This window comes from Gobio gobio, assembly GCF_949357685.1.
Source record: "Gobio gobio genome assembly, chromosome: 2".
Lineage (NCBI taxonomy): Eukaryota > Metazoa > Chordata > Actinopteri > Cypriniformes > Gobionidae > Gobio > Gobio gobio.
Genome location: NC_137098.1, coordinates 44926583 through 44939390, shown reverse-complemented (window position 1 = coordinate 44939390; position 12808 = coordinate 44926583). Strand labels below are relative to the sequence as shown.

Here is a 12808-nt window from a genome sequence, read left to right as displayed (position 1 = left end):
CTGTTTCACAGCACGAACAGAGGAGATGTGGTCACCCTGAGCACACCACTTATCAGTGCAATTGTACTCCCCCCTGTCAGACATGTCCCACAGGTACTGACGCCCTCGGAAGTTCTCATGTTCATATCCTACCCATCTACATATGAACACATTTCATAGTGAAAATTCAAAACATATCTGAATGGGCTTGAATTAGCAAAATGACATTACAATGGGGAAAAACAATGCAGAAATGACTCAATTTAGCTTAGAATCTTTTCAAAATATCGACTGAATCAAAATGTGAAGTAACCATTAAAGGGGGGATCTAATGCTATTTCATGCATTCTGACTTATTTACACTGTTAAAGATTTGGATTCTCATGCTAAACAGAGATTTATAAAAGGTCAAGTAAGATACCAGACTGTCATGTACTCACGCTCCACTCTCCACCTGGACAGAGTTGCATTTGTCGGGAAAGTTTTTTTCACTCAATTTCTGACAGTCAGAGGTCAGGTCCAGTCGCCGACCTGCAAAGTTCCTCTGATCGAAAAGGGTCACCTGAAAAACACAACCAATGTTATATATATATATATATATATATACACACACATTCATTTAAGTATATAATAAACACAAAAGGATTTAAAAGAATTTTCAGAGCATATATGAAACTTTCCAAATGGCTTTTCCTAAAAACACCACAAAACTTTATGAGAAGCAATCAAAAGAGTAGCAAACAGTTAACATAAAGATATATTATTCATCAGCACCAAACTCAGTGAGTCACTTTTTAGGGATAAACGTCAAAATAAACTCTTACCCTCCCACTGGACCCGTAGAAGGCACGTTGGAGCACAGACCCCAGCTTGCTAGGGGGAAAAAAGTCCAATACTCTTAGCACATTTTCCAACAGAGAACACATAAACAACAACAATCAATAAAAATATGACATGAAAGAAGCCTAGAAACATAGATTTTTTAACTGTTTGGAGTTTCTTTCCAAATGTTTATAACGTTTAAATTTTAAACAATGTATGTGTGGAACAAATCAGTTTGCCAATCAAAGCACAACAGTATTCTGTCTTAGGGCTGTCCTAACGGCATGGATGTGATCTGAACTACATATGTATTCTCTTCCACAAGACTGCAATGAGTCACGGATGTTGTTCTGACTTTTACATGCCATTTCTGCAGTGATTAATACAGCCCTCTTGAGAGGTGCAGATCTGGTTGAAACTCAGTCCGCAAATGTTGGTGTTGCTCTTGTTTCCAAATGCACCGCAAACATACCTGGTTTGTTGGGCTAGTCCAGGGACCTTAGTAAAGATGTTCATGTCAGCTCGTGGTGGCCACTAAGATGGTCCTTAAATACAGCAGGTACATAGAAACAGGGAGTGCTAGAATGCTCATACACTTTCTGCTGCTCTCTCTGTAGTCTGTCTGTGTATTGATATGCTAAACGCATACAGTTTTGTCAAAGCCTTTAGCTATATGTGCATATAGAAACTCAAAATACACACATACAAAAGCTTAAACATGCTCATCAGTGGCACATGCAAGACAACACATGTTCACAAGAAAAACCAACATACATTGTACAAATTCTGCTTCATACACCTAAATACACAAACATATACACATACGGTTAAAGAGTGCAGTGCCGACACTTTCTGAAACAATTCAGCATTCTTTTCACAATTCGTTTACAATGCAACTTGCATGTTATAACTGTATTCGTGTACATTGTTTGAATGTATAAAGCAATGAACATTCAAACAATGACAGCTACACATATGTATAGATCTGTCCGGTGGTAACCAGCCAGGATTTTATATAGCCTAATATTGGTCTATATTGATTATACTAGATCTGTCATAATTGGATTCTAGTAGTATTTAAGAAGGGGAAAATATGCAAATATTTTACATATTAAAATATGATTTTATATCATTTATATATTACATTCTGCATTCTATGTTTCAGACATTGCTAATGAAAAGAATGCAGAATTGGTTCAGAAATGCTTCTGAATAAAGTCAACATTTTTTTAATGGCATTAACTTGTATTTCTCCTTTGGGGTCAAAATGCAAATGCATCACCCACACCAACATCAACTTGCTTACAGAGTCAAATGTTCAATTCTATAAAACATGTCAGGAGCAGCACTTTTCCCCTCTCAGCCCACTGAATTTGAATAGTGGGTATTTGGGCCTGTGTGTGGCTCCTGAATGGAGCTCGGATCTACTAGATGCTTCGCTACTGTTTTGTGCATGCGGGCGCACAGGCACTGGGCAGCTTTGTGAGGGTGAATGAAGCTCAGAAGCATAGGAAACCTTCTGGCACTTTGGAGTGGAATCCAGTCGAGACAAATGTGAGGCCTGTAGCAGGTATATGTGTATATGTGCTTGAGTGTGAATAGATGGTGGGAGAGGATGAGAGGAGGGAGAGAGAGAGAGAGACACGAGACAGGGCAAAGCGGCTGGTTCCTGTGAACAGAAGGGAGCGTTTTAATCATCTTCTCATCCTCTCTCCTTCAGATAGAAACTCACATCTACTCTTTTCTGGATAAATACTTTTGAAATGTCTTTTATATTGGCAGCTCTTGACAAACTGACTTATTTTTTGTCTCTGATAGCCTTTTGTGTCAGTTTGTCTTATAGCTGGCCGAAATGAGAGTTAAATCACCTGATCTGATCTGGGTTTGGAATTTTTTTTTGTTTCGTTTTTTGATATTTTCAGGCAATTGCACGTGGATTGTGACAGCTTTTTAGTTTGGGATGCATCATTGATATGCCTCAGCTATAGAACTGACCACTCTGAGTATGTTTACTTATTTTTGAAATGAGGATGACTGATATAAGGTTTCTCCATATTACCTATTTAAGAACAACTATAAGAATAAACATGCAGTTGTGCCTGTATAAGTAAAAGGAGTCTGTTTTACCTGTGCAGGTGTTACTGGTGAAAAACTGACTTCTAAGAATAAGAGGATGTCACAACACAGTGTGCTGAGGATATGCCACATTCTGCTTCTGGCCCCCTGCATTTTTTCTAGTGAAGACTTTGACTGGACCAAGAACGAAAAGGGATCATTTCAGTATGGCACATTTCCTTCAGGTAAAGCATTACTCATAAAAGCAAATAACACTAACAAACAGATGTGTGTTCTTTAAGCTCAAATATAAAAAATATACAGAACAATATACAGTATATATCTGGTAGAAAATGTTTTCTTTTACATTATGTTTGGACCACAGTAAAATTAAAGCAGGTAAATAACACTAATAATTTTTTTATATATACAGTGTTGGGGAAAGTTACTTGAAAAGTAATGCATTACAATATTGCGTTACTCACTTAAAAAGTAACTGATTGAGTTACTTAGTTACTTTTTAAGAAAAGTAATGCATTACGTAACTTTTGCGTTACTTTTTCTCACCTGGGCTTGGCTTGTTTTTGTTTATAACAAAAAAAAAAAAAAAAAAAAAAAAAATTATATATATATATAATATATATATATATATATATATATATATATATATAATATATATATATATATATATATATATATATATATATATATATATATATATATATATATATATATATATATATATATATATATATATATATATATATATATATATATATATATATATATATATATATATATATATATAAAAAATCAGGTCTCCAATTGAACATTTTCTAGTGACTGATCACATCTAAATTTTTTAGTTGGCCAAACTGAATTTCTGTGAATTAAATTGCATCAATTCACAGAAATTAAATTTGGCCAATTGAAAAATGTAGATGTGATCGGTCACTAGAAAATTTTCCATTGGAGACCTGATTTTTTTTTTTACAGTGTTGGGGCTGTCACGCAATTAACATTTTTAATCTTATTAATTACATGATGTGCCAATTAATTAATCAAATTAATTGCACATAAAATTTGGCTGGGAAATTACCCCTAAAAGATAATGTATTGTGTTAAATGAGAAAAAACATAAAATAGTAGCCTACAATAGAACAAAAAGTAGTTTTGGTAAGAAATATTCTATTTCATACACATAAATGTTTAGGCTACAACAGCCGTGTTTTTTTTTCAGAAGCTGGATCTGAATTGGTATTTAGATATATTTCTTCAAAATATAGATACATTCTTCATTCATCTTCTTTATGTTCTACAAAAGAAAGAAATACATACAGGGTGGAAACTACATGAGTAAATTTAAATAAAAATAATTAAAATTTTTGGGCAAATTATCCCCAAAATAAAAACGGCCGATTCATTCAGGAATTAAGTAAATGGCTCTCTTTATGAATAGACCATATGAGACTGCTGGCCTGGGGCTGCTGTCCTCAGACTATCTCAGACTGAAATAAATATATAAATATTAAATAAATAAATTAACTTCGTATTTACTGTTGTAGGCTATAAAATCAATATCAAATTTGCACTGCTATTCGGGACAAAAACAGCACTTTTTGAAACTGATATTGTGCTCGTTACTAGAATAACAATGCTTTATATCATATGAAATAAAATGTTAGACAAAATCTCATACACAGGCATCTTGAATTTTAGGGGTATTCTAAATGCATTCTACATGCAGTGAGTTGTTCTCTCATAGATCAGTGGTTGATGCCCTGCATCATGTTCGTCACCAATCAACTGTGTGAAATAAATGTAAGATGCCCTACGTAGGTCTGGGGCGGAGCAGGTGTGTTAATCAAAAGTGCTAATCCTTTTAACACGTTATTTTTCCATAACTAATTCATTAAATTAACACGTTAAATTAACCCTATAATTTTTATATAGAAAAGTGTGTGTATATATACATTTTCAGGATTCTCTTGGGGCGCTGGGAGCTCAGCATATCAAACAGAAGGAGCATGGGATAAAGATGGAAAAGGAAAGAGCATCTGGGATGTGTTCTCCCACAAGAGAGGGAAAATTGATCGGAATGACACTGGTGACTCATCCGGTGAAGGCTATTATAAAATCAAGGTGCTATGATGTACTTTATCAGAAATGCACAATGATGTACAGTATGTAGACACTTTGGTTCTAAGAGTTTTTTTTATGTATGTTTTAGGATGATATCTCACTGATGAAAGACATGAAGCTGAACCACTATCTCTTTTCCATCTCCTGGCCAAGGATTCTGCCCAGTGGCATTAGGAGTAATTACAATTATATGCCAATATATAAAATTGTAATATTTTACAAGAATCATTACTAAACGTTTTACTGATTGTCTTTTAGCTGACTTCATCAATGAGAAAGGGATAGAGCACTATGATAACCTGATTGAAATGCTTCTGGAGAACAGAATCACGCCGATTGTGACGCTCTACCACTGGGACTTACCTCAGGTAAAACAAAATCCTCACTGAGGAAGACAATAGCTGTGTCTGAAATCGCATACTGCTTAGGTACTACAATTAGTTTGAAACGTATTTTGTGACCATTTAAAAAAGTATGTTCTATATAGTATGAATGTGGGTAATATGAATGAAATTTCGGACGTACTACATCTGCCAGTGTCAGTTGCGTCACTTCTCTGCCATTCATAAATCCTCTCCTGTGGCCTCATGGGATAGTAAAGTGTCCATTGGATGCGCACTTCAAAATCACATTGTAGTAAGTCATCTGGGTACTTTTGGCTGTTACTGTTTTATGAATACTGTGAATTCACATAAACTACTCATCTCACATATACTACTCTACTCGTTATCTACCTTTAACTGTATGTAGTATATGAAACATTCAGACACAGGGAATGAATCTGAATTCTCTTTCAAAAAATATGTACGACACATTACACATTTGTATGTCACAGTACACTTCTTTCAAAAGAGTACATTAGAGTATACTTCAATTTGATTTCATTTTCAAAATACCTGTGCCTTTACAGGTTCTGGAGGAAAAATATGGAGGTTGGCAAAATGCAAGTATGGTCAACTTCTTCAACGATTTTGCCAACCTGTGCTTTGAGAGATTTGGCAATCGAATAAAATACTGGATCACCTTCAACAATCCTTGGGTAAGAATTGTAAAAATAGTGTCCACTATTACAATTCCAACTCGCTAAAAATTTAATCATCATTTATTTTCATGCAAATTTCAAGTAACTTGAAATTTCTTTAGAAATTCCAAAATATTAGTGAATCATTTCAAGCCCTTTCTAAGCTTATTTACAGTATATTGCCAAAAGTATTGGGACACCCCAATCATTGAAGTAAGTTGTTCCAATCACTTCCATGGCCAGATGTGTATAACATCAAGCACCTAGTCATGCCGACGCTTCTACAAACATTTGTGAAGGAATGGGTCGCTCTGAGGAGCTCAGTGAATTCAAGCATGGTACGGTCTGCAGAGTCAATAGCTACAGACCTCCAAGACCTGTGCCCTTCAGATTAGCTCAAGAACAGTGTGTAGAGTGCTTCATGGAATGGGTTTCAAAGCTTCGGATGTAGAGGTGTAAAGCACACCTGGAGTGACGAATCAGGCTTCTCTGTCTGGCAATCCGATGGATGAGTCTGGTTTGGCGGTTGCCAGGAAAGTACTTGCCTGACTGCATTGTGCCAAGTGTAAAGTTTGGTGAATTATGGTGTGGAGTTGTTTTTCAGGGGTTGGGCTTGGCCCCTTAGTTCCAGTGAAAGGAACTCTTAATGCTTCAGCATACCAAGACATTTTGGACAATTTCATGCTCCCAACTTTGTGGGAACAGTTTGGGAATGGCTCCTTCCTGTTCCAACATGACTGCGCACCAGTGCACAAAGCAAGGTCTACAAAGACATGGATGAGCGAGAACTTGACTGGCCTGCACAGAGTCCTGACCTCAACCCGATAGAACACCTTTGGGATGAATTAGAGCGGAGACTGTGAGCCAGGCCTTCTCGTCCAACATCAGTGCCTGACCTCACAAATGCGCTTCAAGAAGAATGGTCATAAATTCCCATAAACACACTCCTAAGCCTTGTGGAAAGCCTTCCCAGAAGAGTTGAAGCTGTTATAGCTGCATAGGGTGGGCCAACTCCATATTAAACCCTACGGATTAAGAATGGGATGTCATTAAAGTTCATATGCATGTAAAGGCAGGCGTCCCAAAACTTTTGGCAATATAGTGTATATATACGTATATATAGCTAGCAACAATTCCTGTCAGGACTTGTATGAGCAAAATCTGTTTATTATCTGGTTCAAAGTCCTTCTTACACTGGCAGTAAAGATTCCTCCCATGTTTCCAGTCTGTTGCAGTGGAGGGATATGAGACTGGAGAACATGCTCCTGGTCTGAAGTTGAGGGGTACTGGTCCCTATAATGCTGCCCACAACATCATTAAGGTGATCAAAATCCACAGCAGTCCACTGTAGTCGAATAGCCCTAACAAATAAGCAGCATAATTCATATGCTAAATTCACTTTGCAGGTGCGGCAATATGTAAGCGGTATCAGTTCCAGTAATTTGAGCTAAAAACAGCTATTATGCTGTTTGATATTGCAATTTGGTTATCAAAATCATAAACACAGTGGTTTGTAGCCCAATAGTTCTACTGTTTACTGCACATTGTTTTTCGTTTAATTATCTACCTATAGTGGTTAATGAATCTGAAGTCTGAAGGCTCACTTCTGCATTGCAAAATAAGGTGGATCCTCTAAACCAGAAAATGCTCTGATTATGGGCAGAGACAAAAATTATAAATATAAATGATAAAACACAAATGATCATATAAACATTCATTTAGGGATAGCAAGCTTTTCTAAAAAGATTGATCAACTAATAAAACCACTGTTCTTCTGATACAAATTCAAATGTAGTGAACTGAAGCTCACTTTTACCCTCTGCTTCACTGACAGGCTCATGCTAAGGTGTGGCACACATACGACACCCAATGGCGAAACAAGCAGAAAGGTAGACAAATTTCAGATACTGAACTCAGCTTTTAACGTGTCAAGGCACAAAGGTCCAAACTGGTATAAGTGTTTCTGCCATTTCAGGTATGGTGGGCATCTCCCTGTCAGCAGACTGGGGAGAACCAGTGGATGTCACCAATCAGCGAGACATAGAAGCCGCTGAAAGATATGTTCAGTTCCACTTGGGCTGGTTTGCCACGCCACTCTTTAATGGAGACTATCCTCAAATAATGAAAGACTACATAGGTAAGTGGCAAATAAATATATATATTTAAAATTACCTATGTTTTTAGTTTGGGCTGGTAATCATTTACATATATTTCATCAGCCTTTTTCTGTTTTATTTCTGCAGGTAGGAAGAGTGCCCAGCAGGGCCTGAGTAGCTCTCGCCTGCCTACTTTCAGCCCTCAAGAGAAAAGTTTCATCAGAGGTACTTGTGACTTCCTGGGCATCAGTCACTTCACCACACGCTACATCACACAAAAGAACTTCCCCTCCAACCGAGGAAACAGCTACTTCACTGACCGTGACCTGGCTGAGCTGGTGGACCCACTGTGGCCTGACCCTGGATCAGAGTGGCTCTACTCTGTGCCATGGGGCTTCCGCCGTCTGCTCAGCTTTGTAAAGGTACATTTACACATCTCTGTTAACAACTTAACCCTTAATCGTCCCTTGGGGTCCAGCTGACCCCACTGGACTTTTCCTCCATTTTTAAAAAGTGTTCCCTTCATCTCAGGGCCATGAGACTCTGTGACTTTTCCAAATAATCTATCTAAACATGCACAAAAAATCTGGGCTTGATTTGGTTGTTCTATAGGTGTGTACAATTTTTTTTACAGTTTAAGTCCCTCGGGTCAGATTGACCCCACATTGAAAATGAATGGGAAAGTGTAAATACATTTTTTTCACTTTTTTTGTCAATTTTTTTTTTACTAAATTCAGTATAAATCTGAAAATTTCCACATTTACATCAAGGTCTGATCCTAGAGCATAAACACAAAGTAGAACGAACTTTCTATCTCATACACACACACGTACACACACACAAAAACACACACATGTGTGTGACTGCAACAGAGAGTATTTTTATAGAAATTGGCAAATAAAATCAAAACTGGCATAAATCTGAAAGATTTTCATACATAAATGAAGTACTAATACTAGAGCACAAATGCAATATGGAACAAGCATGTTCACTCACACACACACACACACACACACACACACACACACACACACACACACACACACACACACACACACACACACACACACAAACACAGGTGTCTGGAGCATTTGTTTGATTTTGGCAATGAATGGGAAAATGTAAAAAATGCTTTTTTTCACTTTGTTTGTAAAAAAAATCAACTAAATCCAGTATAAATCTGAAAATGTCTACATTTATATCAAGATCTGGTCCTAGAGCATAAACACAAAGTGGAACGAACTTTCTGTCTCATACACGCACACACACACAAACACACACATGTGTGTGACAGCAACAGAGAGCATTTTTATAGAAACTGGCAAATAAAATCAACAAAACTGGCATATATCTGAAAAAAATCCATACATAAATGAAGGACAAATACTAGAGCACAAATGCAACATGCAACAATCATGAGAAAGAGAGGGAAAAGGGCAAATAAAAGAAAGATGAAAGGCAGCTTAACTTTTGCATAACTTCCCTATGGACCTCTAGTGGATAATGTGGTCATTGCACGCTTTCTCTTTAACTATAATTCCCAAAGTTTTTCCAAAAAAACTACAGATGGCGGTATTCTATCCCTAACACATAGAGCAATGTCCAAAAACTATTTACATTTATTTAAAATCATCATTCAAGTGATTTTTTTCATAATTTTTTTTTTTTTTAATGAGCCAATTTATGACATAGTTAAGTATTTGTGCAGTAAATAGGTAAAAATCTACCAAATACCCACAAAAACACAGCATAAATGTATAGTTGAGAAGTAAATAAAAAAAATTATATATAGTTTTCTATGTAAAACTCAAACGTAAACCCTACTTGAGAGACAATTAAGGGTTAACAACAACTAGTCTAGCACATTGATGTAGACTAGTAGACTAGCACATTGATGACTCGTAAATCTTTTTGTATTCTCAGACACAGTATGGAGACCCCATGATTTACGTGACAGGAAATGGAGTATCAGAGAAGATGATGTGCACAGAACTGTGTGATGACTGGAGAATGCAGTACTTCAGGGATTACATAAATGAAATGTTTAAAGGTCAGAATCAATAGAGGAGTCTATGCCTTCTATTTTTAAATATTCTTAGACCAGTGGAGCTCAACAAAGGGGTCAGGGCTACAGTATGACTTTGTATTAAAAATGATTCCATTGTTCTCTATTGTTCTATAAAGATAAAGGCAAAACATCCCATAAATATAACTCATATATTTAACTATATTAAAACATAATTATAACTTTTAAAAAAAACTATTGTAAACTGAAATCATATTTATTTTTTCCTATTTATAACTATATTTTAAAAATGACCAAATTAGTTGAATTACAAAATGAATCTTGTTCAATAAATTTAATCTATAAATTTGTGTTAATGAAAGAGTTTGGAAACAAGCAGCACTGTCATAATTACAGAAGAAATACCAGAGAAAATCTCTTAACCATTAATGGGGCGTATTAATATTATAAAAAGGGGGGCCTTCAAATAAAAAAGGTTGAGAACCACTGTCTTAGACTAGATTTAATAAAATGACCCATTTGGCCTGATTCGCAAAAACATTGACAACATGCAAATCTAACTTGATTATTGATTGACCATGTGAATGCTTTAGGTCTCGAAAAATAGAAAATTCTACAGAGCTCCAAATCATATTGCTCTTCGTTCACTGATAAATAAAACCTATTCATCCAGTGAAAGTAACCTTCTGGGTTTTTTTTTCCACTTTTCATTCAGCGGTTAAAGATGGAGTGAATGTGAAAGGCTACACAGCTTGGTCACTGCTTGACAAGTTTGAGTGGGATGAGGGCTACTCTGAAAGATTTGGCCTGTACTATGTGGATTTTGGGACCAAAAATAAACCACGCTACCCAAAAGCATCAGTTCAGTACTACAAGCGCATCATCAGCTCGAATGGTTTCCCCAATCAGAGAGAGGTATGAATTCATCGGAAATCGACTTAAGCAATATAATGTAATACTAATTTAATGTTTAGTTCATCTTTTGAGTAAAGAAGAGCATTTTTTGTGCAAACTTTATATTATCTCTCAGTTAACATCTTATGCAGTTTTTAAGCTTGATAATGTTTACCACAGATTGAAAGCTGGAAAAGAAAGGCACTGGAAACATGCACCTCAAGTAACCAGCTCCTAGCGGCAGGTTAGTGTAACTGTTGCTGACTTCACTTCCCACTGGGTTCAGATTGTGCTACCTCCCATTAAAACAGATTGGTAGCACAAATCGATAGTGAAAACACAAAGTGTTGTAATCAAGACCACCAAACCAGAGACCAAGTCAAGACAAGATCAATGTGTGTTGAGACCAAGACGAAACCAAGTCAGGGCGAGACCGAGTCAAGAAAAAGACCAGACCAGCACTCCTTAAATACCCCCTGAGAAATGGCTTATTTTTAATCAATAAATATAATTAGAATAAGACACTATAGAGCTGTTACCAAGCAAATGAAATCCTAAACAACAAAATTCATCTTTGAACTGCAGAGGTGGTACAGAAGATGCATCTGAATTGGTAAATTACAAATGCATAAATAATGTTGAGAATAATGTTTTATTGAATGTTTGTATAAAAGCATGTTTGCAGTCATGCTCAAATTTGAGAAAACAGCTGTCTTGCTCTTGCGATATTGTTAATTATATCATGTTATAATATAAAAATCCAGATCTCATATAAATACTTTTTTATTCAACATCTTGATTTTTGTGAGCATTTGTATTAATGTTGGTGACATTTTTGACACAATCCCTCATAAATTTATGAACCGGCACAATAAATAAATCAAATTAGAAATAAGAAGCAGTCTGTTTCACGTCCAATCACAATAATGATGTTAATAAATAAATTAGACAATGCACTGGCAATTTAGTAATATCCCAGCAGTTGTGGTCTTGACCGGTCTTGAAACAAAATCCTGAGTCCTCTCAAAAGTCTGAGACTGAGACAAGACCAAGACCTTAAAAAATGGTCTTAAGACTGGCTACCAGCATCATATTCAAGTGGTCTGAGGCTTTTTTAACATCCATACCTACACCTACCCTTAAACAATGCAAATATATTGTTGGTAGCACAATCTGATAGGTAGCATGTTTCGTCAGTACACTGGCAGTGATCTAGCTGGGGCAAATTAAAGAAAATTCTGTCTCAAGTTACATTTTCTATTTGTAACCAAGCACAATATACAGAGAAAGAAAATTATAACGTAACTTTCTAACAGGAATTTTCTTTTGTTTGCCCTTCCAGCTAGAAGAAAATCCCAGGAAAATAAGGAACATGCAGATATGCCAAAGGTTTGGCCAGTGCATGATGAAGTTTAGGACGGTACAGGGCCGAAATGTTGCTATTTTTGGAGGTTAGCATGTATCACATGTTCTCTGGGCAGTGCTAGAGCTATTTATGACTTACCTGTGTGTTTTCTTGCAGATCCACTGATCAGCCACATGGAGATGGTCACGGAGATTGTCGTCCCCACTGTGTGCACTCTCTGCATTCTCCTCAGTGCAGTTTTTCTCATGTTTCTGCTGAGAACACGGATATTAAACTGACTGCTTCACACTTACACACCTATATTTTTTCACATTTCACAGCAATTCCCTTTTTTATTGATTATTCATAATAATTACGATATGCGGAGACTCGTTTACATGTACCTTCAAATAAAATGGTCCATAATG

At 36.3% G+C, this 12808-nt stretch overlaps 2 protein-coding genes across 2 annotated transcripts in view; one reads left to right on the top strand and one right to left on the bottom strand.

The window, feature by feature from the left end:
- crybgx (crystallin beta gamma X) overlaps nucleotides 1-1317 on the bottom strand; it is a gene marked incomplete at both ends in the record, with an annotated part of 1831 nt that extends 514 nt beyond the window's left edge. Inside the window, 4 exons of the mRNA XM_079841096.1 lie at nucleotides 1-136; nucleotides 420-541; nucleotides 804-852; nucleotides 1274-1317. Coding sequence (XP_079697222.1) covers nucleotides 1-136; nucleotides 420-541; nucleotides 804-852; nucleotides 1274-1317 — 351 coding nt within the window. The remainder of the gene's footprint in view (nucleotides 137-419; nucleotides 542-803; nucleotides 853-1273) is intronic.
- Nucleotides 1318-2974: 1657 nt separating this feature from the next.
- Nucleotides 2975-12679, top strand: lctla (lactase-like a; the record flags this gene model as incomplete). The annotated part of the gene is made up of 13 exons (XM_079803773.1): nucleotides 2975-3101; nucleotides 4838-4998; nucleotides 5087-5174; nucleotides 5257-5366; nucleotides 5909-6037; nucleotides 7245-7340; nucleotides 7854-7908; nucleotides 7995-8160; nucleotides 8267-8537; nucleotides 10039-10165; nucleotides 10857-11056; nucleotides 11216-11279; nucleotides 12558-12679. The coding sequence occupies 13 exons, from the start codon at nucleotides 2975-2977 to the stop codon at nucleotides 12677-12679; spliced, it is 1716 nt and encodes a 571-aa protein (XP_079659899.1).
- Between the last annotated feature and the right edge of the window lie 129 nt (nucleotides 12680-12808).